This window comes from Armigeres subalbatus, chromosome 2 (assembly GCF_024139115.2).
Source record: "Armigeres subalbatus isolate Guangzhou_Male chromosome 2, GZ_Asu_2, whole genome shotgun sequence".
Taxonomy (NCBI): Eukaryota; Metazoa; Arthropoda; class Insecta; order Diptera; family Culicidae; genus Armigeres; species Armigeres subalbatus.
The window spans coordinates 156292084-156314872 of record NC_085140.1 but is presented as its reverse complement, the minus strand read 5'-3'; the positions used below and the strand labels follow the sequence as shown (position 1 = coordinate 156314872).

Below are 22789 nucleotides of genomic sequence, written 5' to 3'. Positions count from 1 at the left end.
AAATAAAAAAAAACACAAGACAAATCCTGTTGACCTATTGTATAATAAATAGATTATTTGCACTGTAAACGGAAGAATATCGCATACCTAGTTATAGCCATTCCTCTTCTTCATGCGGGAGATAATTTTCAGAATGTAAAATACACATTTCTCAGGTACTTATTCAAAAGGACGTATGTGATTTTGTAAACAAAGATTCAAACGTCGATTTGTCCGATCTGATGGCACTCCCACGCAAACCAACACCATTAACAGGTAGCCGAAGCCTCCCCTATCTGTCTATGGTGATGGTTTGCGTGGAGGGCAATCAGATCGGACAAATCGACGTCTGAATCTTTGTTTACAAAATCACATACGTCCTTTTGAATAAGTACCCGAGATTTGGTAATCAACTGTACAATGCTTCTTAACAATGAAATCAAACTGGATCTGATTCAGATCCATATGATATATGAATGACGAAATTATTTTTCACTAGACAACCATCTAAAAACAATTAAAATAGCTTTATCGAAAATGTTGTTCGTATATGTCCCACTTGCCCCATGCCCCATGTATGTTAAAACTCAAGGGCAAATGAAAATTGCGGATTTTGGCTTTAATTAAAAAATTTAAATCGTTTTCTATGTCACACTATTATTTAATTACTCAAAATATTCACTTTCTACATAAATGGTAAATTTAGAAACGACTGTTTAGTTAGGTATCTATTGAATTAAAATAAAAGTAATAGATTTTCCCGGTAGTTTAAAGTCATGATCAAGCAATAGGATTAGTATGGTACCTCAAATGTTTTTGATTCCAAATATTTTTGTGTCGGGTGAATTCGTTTATAGTTCTGCTTCATTTTCCTAGAACATTATAACCATTAAAAATGTTCATCGATTCATCTGCAGTCATAGTACCCACTTACCCCGTATTTTCACTTGCCCCGGGGTACTTTATATGTAATAAAATGTTTAATACAGGTTTTAGCTGTGTTATGAATAATGCAGTCTAGAATCCAGACGACTGGGTTTGCTTAAGCCTTGAAATTAATTACGTTTATGGCAGCGCACTCCAATTATCTATCTCTCTCTATGTTGAAGAGGGTCCGGATATTCAACATAATGGTCTTTCAAGTTGGATTATTGGGAAACTATACGGTTCGAAGAACCAAATGTTGGGTAGCCGGTTTACCTCCTTCCTGTTCAATCAATGGGACCTCCCACTACTGACTTCCAACTGGTAGAGAGTGATTCCTAAATTCCACAAAGATTGCACACACGACTGTTCAAACTTAGCTTTAGGATTAGAACACAAGAGCAAGAATGTTATTGAAGAATTTAAATAGGATGTTCGACTTCACTGAATGAATTGGTTATTTGCAACAAGCTTCATGGCTCATACACAAGAATTATTTTTAATATTATTCTTTATTGGACTTTAGGCAGTGGTAATCTCGGTCAATGATCGATCAGAAAAAATGTCAAGATTGCTTTCATAATGAAAAGGGGAGGGAGAGAAAGTATCAGGGTGGAATATGATCTCTCTTCAACGCTGATACTTTTCCCTTTCTTTTCAAATGAAAGCTTGACAGAAGTTCGTTCGATTCAAATCGTAACGAAAATTGCCCACGACTCGCTTTTAAAATCCACTTCTATATAATTTTTAATTTCTGCCGTATCTCAATGGAACTATCAATTCTATATGCACTTTCGCCTCTAGAATATCTTTTGATTTTCGGCAAGAACTTCTTTGGAAACTACAAGTGATTGTTTAGAATTTTTACGGGAAATGATGTCGTACTTCAAAGGAATTTTTTTTGGAATTTATAATGGAAGCATTTTGAAATATCGAAGGAAATGTCTTTGGCATTTCCGAAAGACATTTTTTGGAAGTTGTAAGGGGAATTCTCTGATTTTTCGAAAAACCCTCCACAATTCCATTGGAAGTTTTCTGGAAAGTCCAAGGGAAATTTTACGGAATTTTCGCGAGGACATATAATTCTCGAAATCTTTGGACATATAAGCGAAATTCTTCGAATTGTCCATGGCAAATTCTCTCAAAATTTCAGCTCAATCGCTTGTTGCATAAGCTGGCGCATTTGATTTGAAGTTTGTATGGAGGTTTCAACCAAAATATATGGGAAAATACACCGCCGTCACTCATTCGATCTGGAAATTGGTTCTGAATGCCCGATTGAGCTCAGAATTGCAAAAAGGGCAGTTGGTATGTTACAGAACAATTTCACAGAACATTGTCTTCTTCTTCTTATTGGCATTACATCCCCACACTGGGACAGAGCCGCCTCGCAGCTTAGTGTTCATTAAGCACTCCACAGTTATTAACTGCGAGGTTTCTAAGCCAAGTTACCATTTTTGCATTCGTATATCATGAGGCTAACACGATGATACTTTTATTCCCAAGGAAGTCGAGAAAATTTCCAATCCGAAAATTGGCTAGACCGGTACCGGGAATCGAACCCAGCCACCCTCAGCATGGTATTGCTTTGTAGCCGCGCGTCTTACCGCACGGCTAAGGAGGGCCCGATGATTAAATGAATTTTTATTTATCTTTATTTATTATAGCCAAAATACTTTTTTTTATGGAATAATCGTGTAAAAAAGTGTCACTCAATTTTCGGGCACTTATCCTTAACCGATATGCTCGCAACAAGTTGCATTCGCCGCAGAATTCTCTACCAGTGTTTCCTATTGAAAATTGGCAAAATCGCACTATGGGCTAAAAAGAAATGGCCAAAATACTATTTTTTTTAAATGCACGAGAAAGGCAGCATTACCGCTAGGTGGATTAATCAGGGTTTTTTTTGTTAAATATCTTGGTTGTGCATATGCACAGCACTTGTTTCGAAATGGACAAATTGATATGAAATTTGCGAAAAAGAATCCACGTGTCTTGTAGGGACTCGAACCCTCAACCTCCTACTCTCTAGATAGATAGGCGTGATAACCCCTACACAACAAGACCACTTATAGGTCATGCTTGCGGAACAGAATCCGAGTACCAACCCCACCGCGGTTAGCTCTTTGTTGCAAATTAAATATCTGTCGGATGCTTGATTTGTCCAATCTTCACATGTGCTTTACTGTTGTATATCCACAGTCAAGCGAGTGCACATTGTTTATTAAACGAGAGGATCACACTCTATGCCCCCACCAACGGGCTGAGCGGATTATGCTAACTTTGTGTAGGATTATCTGATGAAATTTTCAGAGGAATTTCGGGAGAACTTCTTGAGGTATTCTGATAGAAATGGCCGGAAAAATTTTGTAAATAGTTTCTAGGATCATTTCCGGGGGGATTCTTGGAGGAATTTTCGAAGGAGTTCTTGAAGAAATTTTTAAAAGAATTTACTATTCCCGTCAAATTCTATTTCTTCTATTTCTTTTTATTTTCTAAGTTTATTATCTGACTTATTAACGGTCAACGGTCAAAACTAGTAAGAAGCATGAAAAATATGGATGGTTTGGTAATGTTGACTTCAAATAAATTAAGGATTCGGATGAGCGAAAAAGTTATTGACAAGACAAGACAACAATTTCTGAAGAAATTCTTGAGGAATAATCAAATGAATTTCCAGGGGAACTTCTTCTAAGAGAATTACTGAACAATTCTCTGAAGGATTTTTGGAGATATTTTGGAGCAAATACCTGTAAAAAATTCTGGATTAATGAGCGTAACATTTTCGGGAAGATGATTTTGGATGATTTTCCGCGAGCATTCCCGGGGGGTGGGTTTAGACGAATGAATTTTGGAAAGAATTCGGGGAAATTCCAGGAAAGTTATCCAAGGAATTATAAAGAGTTCTTCAGGAGAATTTCTGGAGGAACTATAGGGAGAATTCCCAGTTGAACTTCTGAAGATATTCGCAGGGAATTTTTTGAAGTAGTTCCTAGTGGAAATTTTGATATTCAGAAGAAACTTTAAAGGAAATCCTGAGAAATGTCTGGAGGAGCTTTCTAGGGAATTCATGGAGGAAATTCTGGAGAAATATCTAGAGGAACTTGTGGAGGAATGCATGGAGGAACTTCCGGAAAAATACCGGGTTTGGGTTGGTTTGGTTTATTGGATTATAGGCTGTAAGCCCGTTACCCTGCTTAAATATTATACACAAAATTAACGTTACGCATACAGTTGTCCTCATAAATATAATCTTAACTTATTACGAATTGAAATTATTACGTGTTGAAATCTTGGAGGCATTTCTGCAGAAATTCAAGGATGATCTTCTAGAGAAAACTCCCGATGAATTACCGGAGGACCTTGCGAAGGAAGTCCTCGAGAAACTTGAATAAAATAGTATTTTTTGAAAAATCAATATAATTTTGGATATCAAAACTTCTTGAAATTTTCCAAAATTCCCAGCATATTCCAAATTATTACACAAACGCTCAGGAATTCCAGAAAATTCCCCCGTAATATAAGTTAGTGAATTTTCAGAAATAATCTGGGATTATAAGAAGCATATTGCAATTCCGAGAAAATCTGATAAATTTCATGTAATACCCAGAAATCCACAGTTATTAACCGCGAGGTTTCTAAGCCAGGTTACCACTTTTGCATTCGTATATCATGAGCTAGCACAATGATACTTTAATGCCCAGGGAAGTCGAGACAATTTCCAATCTGAAAATATCATAGACCGGAACCGGGAATCGAACCCAGCCACCCTCAGCATGGTCTTGCTTTATAGCCGCGCGTCTTACCACACGGCTAAGGAGGGCCTACAAAAAAGCTCATATATTCCTAAAAATTCCCTGAGTTAATCACGATTCTTATTGAATCTCCAATGTACAAAAACTTATTTTTTAAACTCTTTATAATATCCTGAATACTTCATAAAATGCTGTGTCTAAATAAGTCAAGGAATTTATCATAATCAATTTGATGTAAATGATCCGAATAAGCTGTGCGTTGGTCAAAGGTTTTGCGTGCGATCGGCGAGTTAGTACAATCCGGATCAAATTTAGGAGAAACCGCAAAGTCATTCTCTTAAATTATTAGCATTGTTAAATGCAGTCTATGATCTCATGTATATGTGTTCCAAATTACTATATTTAACCGGGTGAGCAGAAGAATACCTCCAAGGTTTGTGAAAAAACAATTTGCATACTGTCCGCGGAGGAGATATTGCAGAAACAGAACGCGCCGTTTTTCATTAACACCAATAATGTCATGTGACTCGTTTGAAAGTAGTTTCCAACATCTGTTCATTTGAACAACGAAAAATGAATCATTTTTTTCTGTGTTTATTATTCACATCGTATTGTTAATACTGTGATGTTAATTAAGTTAAAACATGGCATTGCGTTCAATTTTTGAAATTATGAACATGCTAATGCATATATGTAGCACCGTTTAATTAGCATTCAGTTTTGATGAATGGCTTGGAATGTCGTTTAAACAGTTTTTTTAAATTTGGTGTTTATTAAAGGTTTAAACGCCGTATGATACATTCTCTTCCGATTTCGCTTCGGCGCGCCTTCCATAATGATCACTTTGACGAGTTAATTCGCTTTTTTTATGTAGGCATATACAGACTTTTTCCAACACTTATTAGCCGACAGGTAATGTGAAGGAATTCATCATTCTCTTGTGAGTACCTCATTTCATTCATTTCATTTATTTAGTTTACATCTAAACAGATAACACTGAATCAACAATTTGACGCCACAATACACGGTTCGAGGCCGCATCTCTCCATCCTCGGATACGCCCCACGCTCGCCAAGTCGTTTTACACCTGGTCTGCCCATCTCGCTCGCTGGGCTCCACGCCGTCTCGTGCCTGCCGGATCGGAAGCGAACATCATCTTTGCAGGGTTGCTGTCCGGCATTCTTGCAACATGTCCTGCCCATCGTACCCTTCCAGCTTTAGCTACCTGCTGGATACTGGGTTCGCCGTAGAGTTGGGCGAGCTCATGGTTCATTCTGCGCCGCCACACACCGTCTTCTTGCACACCGCCAAAGATGGCCCTAAGCACCCGTCTCTCGAATACCTGAGTGCTTGCAAGTCCTCCCGAGCATTGTCCATGTTTCATGTCCGTAGAGGACAACCGGTCTTATAAGCGTCTTGTACATGACACATTTGGTGCGATGGCGAATCTTTTTCGACCGCAGTTTCTTCTGGAGCCCGTAGTAGGCCCGACTTCCACAGATGATGCGCCTTCGTATTTCACGACTAACGTTGTTGTCAGCCGTTAGCAAGGATCCGAGGTAGACGAATTCCTCGACCACCTCGAAAGTATCCCCGTCTATCGTAACACTGCTTCCCAGGCGGGCCCTGTCGCGCTCGGTTCCGCCCACAAGCATGTACTTTGTCTTTGACGCATTCACCACCAGTCCAACTTTTGTTGCTTCACGTTTCAGGCGGGTGTACAGTTCTGCCACCTTTGCAAATGTTCGGCCGACAATGTCCATGTCATCCGCGAAGCAAATAAATTGACTGGATCTGTTGAAAATCGTACCCCGGCTGTTACACCCGGCTCTCCGCATGACACCTTCTAGCGCAATGTTGAACAACAGGCACGAAAGTCCATCACCTTGTCTTAGTCCCGGTGCAATTCGAATGAACAGGAGTGTTCGCCCGAAATTTTCACACAGTTTTGCACACCATCCACCGTTGCTTTGATCAGTCTGGTAAGCTTCCCAGGGAAGCTGTTCTCGTCCATAATTTTCCATAGCTCTACGCGGTCTATACTGTCGTATGTTGCCTTGAAATCAACGAACAGATGGTGCGTTGGGACCTGGTATTCACGGCATTTTGAAAGATTTGCCGTACAGTAAAGATCTGGTCCGTTGTCGAGCGGCCGTCAACGAAGCCGGCTTGATAACTTCCCACGAACTCGTTCACTAATGGTGACAGACGACGGAAGATGATCTGGGATATCACTTTGTAGGCGGCATTAAGGATGGTGATCGCTCGAAAGTTCTCACACTCCAGTTTGTCGCCTTTCTTGTAGATGGGGCATATAACCCCTTCCTTCCACTCCTCCGGTAGCTGTTCGGTTTCCCAGATTCTGACTATCAGTTTGTGCAGGCAAGTGGCCAGCTATTCCGGGGTCATCTTGATGAACTCAGCTCCGATACCATCCTTACCAGCTGCTTTATTGGTCTTAAGCTGTTGGATGGCATCCTTAACTTCCCTCAAGGTGGGGGTTAGTTGGCTTCCTTCGTCCGCTGAACTGACGTAGTCATCTCCTCCGCTGCCTTGACTTTCACTGCTGTACTCTCAGCGCCATTCAGATGTTCCTCGTAGTGCTGCTTCCACCTTTCGATCACCACAAGTCAAGTACGAGTACGAGTTGTGAGTACCTATGCTTTTGAATTTGAATAAATGCCGAGATTTCTAACACTGATGTGATGTCGATTGTGCATTCCCTGTTTTTTTTTTAAATCGAATCAAAAATGGCTAATTTGGCGCTACTTTATTAATGGATCTTCCCTATTGTAAATTAGAGAAAAACGGTTGTCATTGATAATCTTGATAATCAAAGAAAGAACGGTTTAGAGCAGTGTTACACTCATCGAGAAGAAAATGTACTCCATCTCGATATCCATGGAAGCATTGTCTCCAATCCTCCCGAAGTAGCCGTTGCCTTTGTTATATATTTTGCAACTCTAGTTGCCCCAAACGGCTACCTCCAAGATTTCAGATTTTGTTTCCTCTTTATTAAAGTGGATTGTCAAAAAGCACTCATTATCCAGCATTTTGGTTTGGTCACAGAGAGTTCGTTTGCTCTCTAGAGTGTGGGAGATCTTCAGAGCCTGACGAGGAGGTCGGTAGGTCGACGAAGAGAATCCACTCTTGCGAAATTCACCCTTATTCCAGATAGAGCTTGAAATATTTCTCAACTAGATGTGCAACTAGTGTATTCAGTAAGATTTGGTTTCCAACAACATGCATTCTGTCCCGGGTACGAAACCAGCGCTTACTTCGCTTCATAAATCAATGCAAAAATATTGTTGATTTGAAGCAGAATCTGGTTGATGATACCACATTATTTTTCTTCGTATATATGTATGTTTTCTATACCCATTATATGCATGAATATTAGACCTCTTCCAAAAAAATCAACCGGTCAGTCCAAAATCACAATTTTAAAATTAAGCCTCCTGTCAAATTTTCAACAAGTTCGGATAATATTTCGAGGTGACTCAAGTCAAATTAATGTTTTTGAGCTATTTTCAATTTTGAAAAAAAAAATCTAACACGAGATATAAACGCGTTCAAACAACTTGTTCCAACTTCGTTCGAACAACTTGTTTGGAGGTATCTTAACGTGTAAACTTATGACAAATGTTCACCTTCTGATTTTTAAGAATTTAACGGTAAATCGCACATTGGCATTTATATTACTCAAATATCCAAGGAAAGAAGAGGAATAATAATACAATGAATTAGCAATTATTTGTAATAAATTCATGAATTTTGTAGAACAACGACTTCTACGGGACACTGTGTTTTATGCACTTAAAAGCTTTAAAATCACTTCAAAATTATCAAAACTATAGACACTGTAGGTTCCATAGACGAGCGCAGACACGGTTGGGTTATTCCGATTAAGTGTGTTTTTCCACTTTTTCACAGTGTACCACGCGAATTTGACGTCACACGCTGCGTTGCTTGGGTTGCAATAGTGACGTCATGCTCGTTTTGCTACACTAACTGACAGTTCGTTTGGCTACACTCGCCTTCGCCTCAGCTCGTCTATGGAACCTATAGTGTCTATAATCAAAATGTGAACGGAACGAATAACAATATTCACAAGACTTATAGAGCACACCAAATTCTTCCATTTAGAGGCAGTGTTGGTAAAAACTCAAAATCTCAAAACTCATGGATGATTCAAATCAAGCGTGAGTTGAAACGCACCCAACTCAGCACCTAAAAACTCATGGATGAGTTGAATCATCGTAGGTTTCTTTTGATTTCCTTCGTTAAAAACGGTGAATTGACGTTTGTCGCAAACATATTAGACACTCTTCCATGTATAAGCAATAAATTGCCCCCAAACTGATTTCAAATGCGTTTTTAAACCAAAATGATTTTTTGGCAAATGAGTGAAATGATGCGTTTTAGTGTGAAAAATTCAAGCGTGATGCATTCCTTTAAAATCGCAAACGATTTCGTTCGTACGGGAGCGAAAAAAATATTAAAAGACAAAAAGTTGCAGCCAAACAGATTTTTATTTTCGTTTTCAAAACGGGGGTTGGTAATGGAAGAGTTAACGACTATTTTTGATTTCAGATTTTTTCAATGATGAGAGCATGAGCTTGAGCTTGGGATGACCGTACAATTCGTAGTTGCTACTCCGTGATTGACAAGAACTAGCGGAATTGCACAGGGAACCAACAGATGGGACTTGGGATTAGCACTCCATCCTCAATATTCACGTTCCGAAAGCTCAACTATTAATGGGTCAATAACGGCGCCGGCCACGTCCTTACGATCATCGAGGGAAGGGAAGGAATGTTAGTGTAACAACCGTTGTTTTAGAAACCGACGAATCGTCTGCATCTCTACGGTTGTTACGGGAAGGAGTATTGTAAGTAAGGAGAGGGAGTGTCATTACTTAGATAAGGATTCACCTTGGTAAGTGATGTAATCCAAGTAACTAGCATGTTAATGTTGACGCGTGAACAAAGTATAGATCAGTTATGACGTGTTTTGTTGTGTCATTGTTCACCCAGCGTACGGGTAGACAATCAATCGCTCCGGTAGAGCTATTGTTAATTTATCTTTAACTGTCCGCGATAATAAGCTAGCGTGATTGTTTTATATTCATCTAAAGCGAGAAAAAATAATCAATATCTTAGCAATAGACTTGTTTATTTGTACTTTGGGTTTACCATACGATGATTATGAATTACATATATATGTTTCCAACGTGATTTGAAACAATCATTCGTTCGCGACGATTTATTATTTATTAGTGTTTTCGTTAAACTGCGGCGATGTTTTTTAGGTACTCAGTAGTTATTTTCTCAACTGTTGCCCCTTGTCTTTATTGCCCCATTTATCTTCAATTTACTGTTGGAGGCAGTATTGGAGTCGTAGTAGATAGTCGGGCGTAGCTGCCCGACTAAGAGCTTCTCTACTTCGCTCTTGTCGGCCAAATTTTACATGGTGGGACGTTCTGAATCAGAATATATAGCGGTACGGAGATTTAACGTATGAAGAATTGAAGCAATTGTCATTGGAAATGGATTGGTTCTATATCAAATTGGAGGAGATTTACGATATTGAAGAGTTTTTGAAGAGAGAGAGAAATGAATTCTAGTATCAATTGGTAAAGTTCTAGAACGAAATTAATTTAAAGAAAAAAACAATCTCTCCAACCTTCACAGATTAGCTAAACATTGTCACTCGTATCACTGATTACACCTTCAATCTATGTATTCGCAAATTTCAAGAGATCAAACTGAACATTTAAGAGAGAAATACATTACTTAAGTTTTCCAGCTCCTGCATTAATGAAGTTGAAATAGATTGGTTTGTATAAGAAGAGAACGCCTAAAACATCCTAAATCCGGTAATAAATTCATGAAAATTGTCACTTCAAAACTCCTGTGTTAGCCATGATATACAAATGCAAAAATCACAACTAATAAAACCTATTCGTTATTAGTGCAAAATGTTTATTGCAAACATCAAGGAAGTAAATATTTAAAACTTGTCAAAAATCATATGAAATATTAAAATGTATCGAACATGTAAAATAAGAATAGGTATATATAAATTAATCTAATAAAATTTGAGCGATCAAAACTTAAGTTCAACGGATTGGTATCTTTTTAAAACTATTTTCTAACTAGTTTCAATCCTATAGAAACTGGGTTTTACTTGAAATGTGCTGTATGAGATATCCTAGGATTACCGTGACCATGATTTATTTTGAATTATGTACAAATGGTTTAAAAGGGTGAATTGGTTAGATCTCACCAGCTACGCAGGGTTTTCCGTTATAATCCTCCTCCCATCCAGTTTTCATGCGAGGATCTTGACAAAAACCTTGACATGAACCTTCGTCAGCATGCATTTCTCCTTTCAGCCTCATTTTCCAGAGTAACCCAAAATACACTATTTTCACAACACATACCGAATTCAAGGATTTGTTTGAACAATTCAACAAAAAAACTAATGGAAATTGTTAAAGAAAATTTGACGGGAGCAGCAGCAGAAAATTATTTTGCGACCTATCTCAAACGCGGCACTCTTCGATCTCCATTGATTTCAGATTTTTTGCAATGGCGAAAAACGATTCGTTATTTCTGTACCAAAATGGTAGAATCTTATTTAATTCACATAGGGTAAATCACTACTTGGGCCTATGGACCCGGTTCCCGGCTCACTGCTCATAAAACTTATGATTTATACTGTGTGGAAGCCGTAAGATTATGATTGATAATTATAAAAATGTCTCCTACTTATCTCGCACAATACTCAATATTTTTCAACAATTTGTTTTACTCCTAATTGGTCTAATTATAGAAAATAAAAATGTAGATTTTAAACTTTCGCTCTTCGTTACAACACCACTGAGCCGGAGTGATTCTTTCCACTTTTACAAAACGGTATCATCGAATAAACACCTACCTGAAAATCGTCACAGTGCTGGATACTACCATTGCTTGAAGCTGTTAATCACCACACCATAATTCTAATCGAACGCACTTCAATTCTACCTATTTGTTAGTTCCACTAGAACTTATTTAAACATATTAGAATAAATTTTAAAATGCATCCTCAAACCGAACAAAAATCACCTCGGCCCAAGAAAACACAGCCGCACAGTGCTGCCAAAAGGCCAGGGGCCTTTTTTTAATATGAAAATAATCCTTCATCGTTAATAGGAAAACTGTCTAATACGTTGACGCTGTCATATTATTTATTATTATCTCGATTTCAAAAAGTGAAATAAATATTTATTTAAGTGTTTCGGATGAATTTTGATATCTTCTTAAACAAATAAAAATTATTATGAATAATACCATCTGGCATCACGTTGTCGTGGAAGGCGCATATTTTTGTTTACATCGCATTTCCTACCGTCCCGGAGAGAGAATGAGAGTAAGATGCTGAGAGAATGAGTAAAATATTGCGTATGCCGATGAGATTTTGGGTATGCCGGAAAAGCCATTCGATGAGACTGAAATGAGTGCTGCATCTTGATAATTTAAATCAAATAAAAGCTTTTTCAATCGATGTTTAGCAAGAATAGGTATTTTTCCAACAAAGGTGAACCCCATAGCAGTATTACACGGCCCACAAAATTCAAGAAAAGTAGCTCCTTGTCATAAATATCAATTAAATAATGCAGTCGTACGCATGTTAGGCCGGGAATGGGGTAAGAAACCCTAATCATTTTTGCCAAAAAATCCGGTTGCTGCAGAAAACAGATTCCATATCATCGCGCTACATTGCATACTCGACCGACTATTAAGCGATAGATAAACCTGCCTTTGGATAATTTTAAAGTCATGTCCATCAATCTGTTTCATTTATTACGCGATACAAAGAATACACTAGGGTAACGGTACCAATAGTGGAGGTATTAGTAGATCCACAACAGATTTTTTTCAAATCGATAATTATGGGAAATAAACAGCTTTAATATCTTAGCCAATAGATAAACTAATAAATTTTCTTTATAAAAATGAGATTGATGGCATTTAACATCAACAACTACCAAATATTGCTTGCACCACTAATAGGTACACTGTTCCTTTAGTGGCGGTAAAAATAATTTTGGTGGTATCCATTGATTTCTTATGAGACTCGCCACTATTGGTACAGTTGCAGAGTCAATTTTATTAAGGAAAATCTTTGTTTTCAATAGTCTTTCAAGCGGAACCTTAGAATAAGTTGTATTTGACATAATATTTAAAGCACGACGCATCAACTGAAACCATCAAGTGACCCGGCGAACTTTGTCTCGCCAGAAATTGATCAATTTTTGACACAATTTTTCTCGTACGCAATTTATATAGAAACCAAATAGTGTCTAAAAATTATTTCTCATTTTTTTACAGTTTATTATATAAACAGATAATCAATTTCACCAAAGAGATTGGGTTTAGGTTTTTTTTCAGGTACCTAGCTGGTAGTGCAGCCTGGGCACTGTTGTCCTTCTGACAACAGCTAGAGTGAGAAGGTACGCCTCGAGCGTCTGTTCACCAGGAGGTGCGTCGTGGTACCCAGCGGCTGATCAACGAAATGCTGTATCGCGCCAGCTATACCTAAGGTAGCAGCCCCACTAGCGCGATGTAGGTAACGCGACCCCGGTAAGGTAGCTTATTGAAGCCTGTCAAACACCACGAAAAATGGAGATAGAAGAAAAAGCGAACGTTATTTTGGCAACCGACCCGGCAACGAAATAAGGACTATGATTGGAAACTCGGTAACTGGAATGTCAGGACCCTAAATGAACCTGGAAGAGTAAGCCTCCTGGCTCGTGAACTGCAGAAGGTTGGAGCGAACGTGGCCGCTATTCAAGAAGTCCGATGGCCTAGATCCGGAGAACGTGAATTCCGAGCCGTGGACCCCACGACCAACACTACATTCAACTATAACATCTATCACAGCGGCGGCGGAAAAGCAGAGCATGGAGTTGGTTTCGTAGTGATGGGCAAGCAGATGGAGTGATGCGGTGGAAACACATTAGCGAACGAATCTGTGTGTTGAGGATACGGGGCAAATTCATCAATTACAGCCTAATCAACGTTTACGCACCGACAAACGATAAAGCCGACGACGTGAAGGACACGTTTTATGAATGTCTTGATAAAGCCTATTGGAGGTGCCCAAAGCATGACGTGAAAATTGTTATCGGAGACGCTAACGCTCAGGTCGGTAGAGAGGACTTTTTCCGTCCCATAATCGGTAGGGAGAGCCTTCACTCCGCTACCAATGACAACGGCCTACGGCTAGTAAATTTTGCTGCTGCCAGAGGGATGGCCATCAGTAGCACCTACTTTGCACGAAAGAACACCAGATAGACCATGTTCTGGTGGATGGGCGCCATTTCTCGGATGTTATCGATGTGCGGACATTCAGAGCTCCGAACATTGACTCTGATCACTACCTCGTTGTCAGTAAAATTCGATCACGGTTGTCAACTGTATCGAATGAAAGATCACAGCGAACGATGCGTTACAATATCCAGCGATTGTCGGCGGAAGGAGTACCGGCTGAGTACCGCCAGAGCTCGACGAACGGATAAGTGCAATCAACGTTAGCGACAACATCAACGATCTGTGGGAGTCGATCCATGGAGTGGTGAGCACAACAGCACGAGAAGTGGTAGGCACTGCACAGAGGCGACCCAGGACGGGTTGGTTCGATGTGGAGTGTCAGAGAGTGACAGACGAGAAGAACGTTGCCAGAAGCTTGGTGTCAGGTACCCGATCGAATAGAGATCGGTACAAGGAAGCAAGAGCAGCCAAAAAACGAACTCATCGCAGGAGGAAAAAAGAGTACGAAGAACAAGTTATTAGTGAGGCGCAGGAAAAAATGGAGCAGAACGATATGCGGAGGTTTTATGAGTCTGTCAATGGCGTGCGGAGAAAGACAGCGCCATCTCCCGTCATGTGCAACGACCAACAAGGGAAATTGCTGACAGATAAAACCGAAGGGGCTGCCAGGTGGAAGCAACACTTCGAGACTTTGTTGAATAGTGGAAGTGACGGTGCATCGGTGAGCAGAATAAATATTAGCGACGATGGACAAGCTGTGGAGTCGCCTACACTGGATGAGGTTATAAAAGCTGTTAAAGAGCTGAAAAACAATAAGGCTGCGGGGAAGGACCAGCTCCCGGCTGAACTTCTCAAACATGGCAGTGAGTAGCTTTATGAAGTTCTGTCGAAGATATGGGAAGACGAGGAAATGCCTGCTAGCTGGTTGGACGGCCTCATTTGCACAGGAGCACAGACTGGAGTGTGTCAATTACCGAGGAATAACCCTCCTTAATTCGGCGTGAAAAATTATGTCCCGTATTCTGTTCAACAGATTGAGACCGCTTGAAGAGTCCTTCGTCGGCGAATACCAAGCAGGTTTTCGTGAGGGCCGATCAACGACGGATCAAATGTTTACCCTGAGACAAATCCTTGATAAATTCCGGGAGTACAACTTGCAGACACATCATCTGTTTATTGATTTCAAGGCGGCGTACGATTCAGTGAAACGGAATGAATTATGGCAAATTATGCTTGAACATGGTTTTCCGGCGAAACTGATACGGCTGATTCGTATAACGTTGGACGGATCGAATTCAAGTGTAAGGGTTGCGGATGAAATATCGACGTCATTTGTTACCTTAGATGGATTAAAGCAGGGTGATGCACTCTCGAATCTACTGTTCAATATAGCGCTCGAATGAGCGATTAGGAGAGCTGGTGTGCAAAGAAGCGGCTGGTGTGCATTATCACAAGATCGCATATGCTCCTGTAATTTGCGGACGATATCATATCATCGCCATTGATCGCCGTGCCGTGAAAGAGGCTTTTGCGGCTTTTAAGAAAGAGACAGCGAGGATTAGACTCACGATCAATTCCAGCAAAACGAAGTACATGTTCGCTTATAATCAACGTGGGTTCATTAGTGGTGAAATGGTGCTGGATGGTGAAAAATTTGAAGTGGTGGAACATTAGTGACGTGCGATAATGATGTTACCCGCGAGGTGAAATGGCGTATTGCAGCTGCAAATAGGGCTTATTACGGACTGCGTAACCAGCTTAAGTCCCGTAGTCTGCAAACGAAAACAAAACTCGCGCTGTATACTACTCTGATTCTTCCGGTGGCTTTATACGGCCATGAAACATGGACGTTAAAGGAGGCTGATCGGAGAGCTTTCGGAGTGTTTGAGCGTAAGGTGCTGCGGACAATGCTCGGCGGTCAACAGGAGAACGGTATCTGGCGGCGCCGCATGAATCACGAATTGTACCAGGTGTATAAAGGGCTGGATATTATTAAACTTATTCAACACGGCAGACTACGGTGGGCTGGTCACGTTGTTCGTATGCCGGAAGAACGTCAAGCGAAGATAATATTCAGTAGAGAACCCGAAAGAGGCCGCAGGCTTCGTGGAAGGCCACGTACACGATGGCTTTTTTCAGTTGAAGAGGACCTGAGGGCGCTCAATGTTCAGGGCGACTGGAAGCGATTGGCCCAGGATCGAGTCCAGTGGAGAAGGATAGGTAGGTTCATCGAAGAGCTGTAGCCCATCAAGTGTCAAGTATCAAGTAAGTTAACAATGGAAATGAAAAAATATTATGATTCTGAAAAAGTGTTGTGTTTAGCTTTTCGAAACAAGAATCCGTCGTTCTGGTATTCTGAAATATTTTCATTTAATAGATTTATATTGAAGTTCCAGAAGATTGGATAAGCGAAACACTTTATTTGCTTTGACAGTGTACGAAACTCGACGTATAGGGGTCAGGTTTGCTTTCACACTCGAAGCTAATTTGTTTTATGCGTTCAATGTAACAAAGCACTAAAGCATGCCCTACATTATAAATCCGACTCTTCCATAGTCACAAAATAATTTCACAATTGTTTCATAAACCTCAAACTTCAGTTCAAATAAGTAACTTCAAGTTCACATAATTATTTTGCAATTAACTAGACACATTCGTCCTGTTTAGTTAAGTTTAGTTCACACTTCACCTTGATACACTACCTTATAAAATTAGCCAACAACTTCACAAAGGCTTCGCGTTGTTTCGGATGAATCGCGTCACTTTTTTCTGCGTTCTCATGAATAAGACTTTCATGATTCGCTTCCGATTCCATGCCGTTTTATTCAATTCTCACTCTGGGTCTGCACGATTGAGCTTCGCTACCGAATATAAGCGAACTGGGATGGTCGTCTGCCTGGTGATATGATTTTATAGGGACGAACGTTTCCACCGCTATCCAGTATCAAGAAAGTTTGAGAAACTAATTAACATTATACAGATATCTCGATGTGGCGTTTATACACCAATCAAATAGCTGAATATCAATCAATTCCATAATCAACTCTAAAAAAAGGTGTGTTAAATGTTTATTGAAAATTTGCAATCCACCCACACTATTCGACCCGTACGTCAAGCAGATGCTAATGAGCTATACAAGCCCTAGTTTCCTAAACTTTGTTCTTCTGCGATTGGTGGATTAAGTTGTTTACGCTCCTAAGAGCTTGCAGCATCCCGTGATGTGTCTGACGCACTCCCAACGTTTACTGATCTAGACTAAACTTCTCTTGCAATTAGGCCATGAGTTGCTTCAACAAATTTGGCTGTTATCTGACAAGATAATATTTTATTTTTGAATTCCACAGCTATAATAAATATAACATTACCTGCTCAAAATACCATACACCAAACGGAGAAAACTGGAAATACTGGATAGCTGCTGTTTGCCATACAGATTATACAGAACAGTTTTGCTGCAGGTCTGAACGCCGGCGACATATGTCCCAGGGTCCATAACGTAACGTTAGGTGAAGAAAAAGTTTTCTTTTGAAAATATGAATATTTCGCTCAAATTCGTTAAAAATTGTAAAAAAATTGAATGTTTAACTATTGTAATAAAACAAAATTCAACGACGCGACAAAAGTTCTCTGAAAAGGTTCAAAGGTCCGGTCTCTATGTCTCAATTTAGGAATTCCACATTATTTTTTCTACATTATTCAAATCGATTGCTTTCCATATAGTCATTCTAAAGTCATAGAAATCACGCCTCAACTTTCAAGATCACTAACTAGTGAAAATAAATGAAATACAAATAGCTTCAAGATTGACATTAGCTTTTTTCCTTCAGTTTTTTAGGTCTCGAATCAGAGGTAAATACATGATAAGGAGGTTCACAAAGCAGCCTCAAGTCAAATAAGTTTCCTGTTTTTTTTTCACCAAATAAGGGAACTGTTCCGTTTTCCATCTCACTGAACATATTTTCATCTCATCGCAAAACAGAGAAATACAGCACCAATAAAAAACAAATCCAATTCTCTTTCAATGCTTTGTTTTTGATGGGATGGAAATGAGAGCTATGAGATGAAGTGCCGAACAGTTCCCCTAGTCGATGCATGGAAGTTAACTACAAAAGTAAGCTGATTTCCAAAATGAGCTAATAGTATGTTTAAGGAAAATCTGAGAAAAAAAATGTTTTTGTATAAAGGAATTCCAGGGATTCTCGTAAGCTTTCCGTAGCTGCTAAGCTTCAGGAATATCTCAAGATAGTTAAGAGAGAAAATCTCAAGAAGTTCTGAAAATTCTGAAAAAAAATCTAGTTTTGTGGAAAGGTTAAAATTTTAGATTTTCTCATTTTTTTCAGATTTATAAATGGCTTATAAATGGCATTTATATATTATATTACGTCAAGCGTAATACATATGTATGCACGTCGAAACCCGATTCCGGGAGTATCGTGATTCTTCTGAAAGATATTTGATATCTGGCGTTAATTTGCCACAGTGATAAGATAATGCGTATCAGAAAGCGTGCTTTGTTTGCTTACGTTTCATGTTGTAGCTTCCGCGGTATCTATGTGGATAAGCTGTTAGACGAAACAGCTAGTCGCAGGATAAGATAAGCCCATTCGATATCACCAGTGACGTACTGTTAGCACACCCCACACACATAGCAACCACCAGGCATGACGTATGATTAGCACATCCCACATTCATGGTGACTATTCAACCACGTTGATTCGCAAAATGGAAAATCACACCTGTGTAAAACATCAGGAAACTGGCTACGTGCTGAATCATAAATCGTGAGATATCAATTTTTATTTGTTGTGCTTGTAATTAAAAATATCCATCATGGGGTGTAAAGTTGCCTTAGGACAGAATTATACCACTTTACCCAAAATAGTTTAGTTTATAATTATTGGAAAACATATTAAATAGAAAAGATTGATCAATCAGAACAAAAAAAATGCTGTAATTTTCTCAACAATCCTATCCACATGTATCATATTTTGCTGAAATGTTATTTTTACATACATTCTGAGTTACCCAGTTAGTTGTGATACTACTTTACTCGGCTGAAAAGGCGAGACACCAATATCTGTAGATCAATACATCGCAGATTTTGGAATTTGCGCGTTTTAACGTGGCTTTCGGGATTTACGCGGATTTTTAAAAAAAAAGTTTTGTTTACGCGGGTTTTAAAAAGGTCGGAAAAAGGTCGATTTTCGAGTCGTTTTTTTACGCGGATTTTGGAATTCACGTGGTTTTCTTGATTAACGCGGAACGTACATATCTTCCGCATATAAAGCGACTTCAGAGTTGATTTCTTCATTTAGTTAACATCTAAACAGAAAACACTGAATCAACAATATACGTTCTGTACCTGGTCAACCCATCTCGCTCGTTGCGCTCCACGCCTTCTTGTACTTGCCGAGTCGGAAGCGAACACCACATTTGCAGGGTTGCTGTCCGGCATTCTTGCAACATACCCTGCCTATTCCAGCCTTAGCTACGTTCTGGATACTTTTTTTACTGATTTTATTTTCTAATTATCTAATACATGCATTAATCTCTTAGACTAGGTGTTCCGTGCTTTCCTAACACTATCATCCTTATTTGCTATGTTACATTTTTAGTTATTATTAATACATTTCAATTACATCTGGCAGTTAGGATATTTCCTCTGGTTGAATTGAACCATGTAGGAATTACAATGTTTTCAACTTAAACTAAACTTAACCTATTTTATACTAACGGTCTGTCTCATTTGGAGAATTAAACTTAAAAGTGACAGTTCGATAATTAGAAAATCACCTGGTCATAAAAATGGCTGGTGCTACCCAGCAATTCCAATAAGACATCGATGCAAAATGATTCGATATCTGTCAAAAGTAATCTTGCTCTGCGAGCAGGGTTATTCGTTAATTATTGAAATGTTACTTTTAAGTTTAATTTCAGTTTAATTCTCCAAATGAGACAGACCCTAAGGGTACAAGGAGTTAATCGTTGCAATAGAAGATTGAAACGATTTTTGTCTAAAATTGGAAATTATTTTGTTGTATATTTGTTGCAATGTCTCAATATTAGAAATTCTATGAAGTTCATTGGTACTATACCACGGAGGCAACTTCAGAATCATTTTCAAAATTTTATTTTGAATCCTCTGGAGTGCCTTCTGGTATTGCAGCAACTAGTCCATATTAGCACAGCATACAACATGGCTGGTTCAAAAATTTGTTTGTAAATCAAAAGTTTGTTCTTAAGACAAAGTTTTGATTTTCTGCTTATAAGTGGATATAGACACTTTATATTTGTTACATTTGGCTTGAATTCCTTCAAAGTGACTTTTAAAAGTTCATAGTGACAATATGTCTGCTAGAAGGTTTCAAATAAGAAGCTCTCGGTTTATGTGGGAAAATTATAAGATGGGTTTTGGAAGCATTCGGGGAAATTTTCCATTTTGCAAGTAAGTGGAATATCCAATTTTTGCAATCTACAAACGAAGGCTTCTGCCCTTTGGCTGAGAGGCCTGTGTCATCTGGGTAAACAAAGATTTTTGACACCTGGTGGTAAAGCAGGTAAGTCAGAAGTAAAATGTTCTACAATATAGGCCCCAGTATGCTGCCTTGGGGAACACCGGCTATTACAGGCAATCTATCAGATTTAGAATTCTGATAGTTTACCTGCAGTGAGCGATCTGATAAATAATTTTAGATCAGTTTAATAATGTACACAGGAAAATTGAAATTCACCAATTTTACAATCAAACCTCCATGCCAAACACTGTCAAATGCTTTCTCTATATCAAGAAGAGCAACTCCAGTCGAATATCCTTCAGATTTGTTGAGCCGAATTAAGTTCGTAACTCTTAATAATTGATGAGTGTTTGAATGCCCATGGCTAAAACCAACTTGCTCATCATCAAAAATAGAATTGTCATTAATATGAACCATCATTCTATTTAAAATAATCTTTTCTAAACAGTTTGCTTATTGAAGAAAGCAAACTGATTAAACGATAACTAGGAAGCCTTAGCTGGATTTTTGTCCGGCTTCAAAATTGGAACAACTTTGGCGTTTTTCTATTTATCTGGGAAGTATGCCAATTGAAAACATTTGTTAAATAAATTAACCAAAAAGGATAAAGAGCTCTCAGGAAGTTTTTTTGATAAGTATGTAGAAAATATCATCATCACTTTCATATTTTTAAATTTTCTAGTAATAGGGTAAGACGGTATAATGCGCCCCACCTGGCCAAAACGCCCCCCTTTGATTTCTAGAAAACTATATCTAATTAAGTGTCAAAATCAGTTGGTACTTATGAGTATTTGTAAACCCATCATGCTATGTGAATGTGGAAGTATTTTTGTATTACACAATGAAAATAATAGCAAAATACAGAAAGTTACAGTTTTGATGTAACTTTTTATGTTTGTTAGCTCAACATTCTGGAGCGACTCTGACATACTGTCCACAAAACTTGCACTGGAACACCCAGTTGGGCAACAAAATAACTTTGCTCAGTGGTTAATATGATATACAATTGTTTCCATCTTAAAAAATGTAACGATTTTCGAAAACATGTTTCACAGGCCAAAACGCCCCGATGTAGGCAGGGCGATATGCCCTTATTAACTGGACACAAGCGCAGCGAGCCTGCAGCAATTACTTCCAAATTGTATGCAAAATATTGAAATGTAATTCACACCTGCCTCAATGGACCTATGTTGGTGTTTTAATGTCAAGCGCATAAGGATTTGTAACCTTTTTATTATGGGATTGATAAAATACTAATGAACGGCTATGGAACGTCTTTGGCTAAGGTGGGGCGTATTGCCCAGGCACTTGTTGAAATCCATTTTTTCGCGACTTTTCAAAAAAGCTTTATTACGTGTTATTTGTAATATTTTTACATGACTACTCACGGGCAATGCATTTGCGACTTCCTGGACTACCAAATAACAAAAAGTTTGCATAAATTGCGTTGAAAAGTAAAAAGTTATCAAGGAGTTGCCTTAGGGGGGGCATATTATACCGTCTTACCCTAGATCTCACTTCATCCAAATTAGTTCCCAACGAAGTGTCAAAAATATTCTCTTGGTTGAGAGTGTCTTCGAAGCTCCGTGTAACCTGATCCTCAATTGGACTAGTGAGACCTAGACTAAAATTATGGGCACTCTCGAACTGCTGAGCAAGTTTTTGAGCTTTTTCGTCATTTGTTAATAAATTTTTATTTCCCTTTTTAAACGCTGGAATTGGCTTTTGAGGTTTTTTTTTTAAAAAATTTCGTTAATTTACAAAAGGGTTTCGAACTGGGATCCAACTTCGAGACATTATTCTCAAAGTTGGTATTTCTCATAATAGTGAAACGTTTTGCCTTTCTCGTATACTAAGTATACGTAAAGGCTATATAATCACTCCAAAACCAAAGTTTTGATAGAAGGCTCGGAGACCCATAGTATTATATACCAATCGACTCAGCTCGACGAATTGAGGTGATGTCTGTTTGTGTGTATGTAATGTATGTATGTGTGTATGTGTACAAAATTTTGTAGACACACTTTTTGGAACTTAGCATTGGCCGAATTTCTTGTAACAAGTTCCATTCGACTGAGAATCCTGTCCCATTGTTTGCTATTGAAAATTGGCCAGATTGGACTATGCCAGCAGTTCTCAACCTTTTTCTTGAGAGGTACCCCTTCGAACTTTTGCATTAATTGAGGTACACCCTCTCGAAATTAGACTTCCAATCCTCTTGAAAGAATAATTCCGAGCCATTTGAAAGGAAGTTCATTTCAGCTTTTGAATCCCTTAAAGTAGGCTTCCGCGCCTC

The 22789-nt window shown here is 38.8% G+C and overlaps 1 protein-coding gene across 4 annotated transcripts in view; it reads right to left on the bottom strand.

Annotated features, from left to right (window-relative positions):
- The window catches only part of LOC134215348 (glutaminase kidney isoform, mitochondrial), a 43535-nt gene that overhangs the window by 5340 nt on the left and 15406 nt on the right, over positions 1 to 22789 (bottom strand). The window contains exon 1 of one of the 4 annotated variants that reach the window (XM_062694561.1): positions 16681 to 16874. The exons of the other annotated variants lie outside the window; for them this stretch is intronic. Coding sequence (XP_062550545.1) covers positions 16681 to 16793 — 113 coding nt within the window. The 5' untranslated portion in view covers positions 16794 to 16874. Of the gene's footprint in view, positions 1 to 16680; positions 16875 to 22789 lie in introns of those variants that run through there. 4 annotated transcript variants of the gene reach the window in all.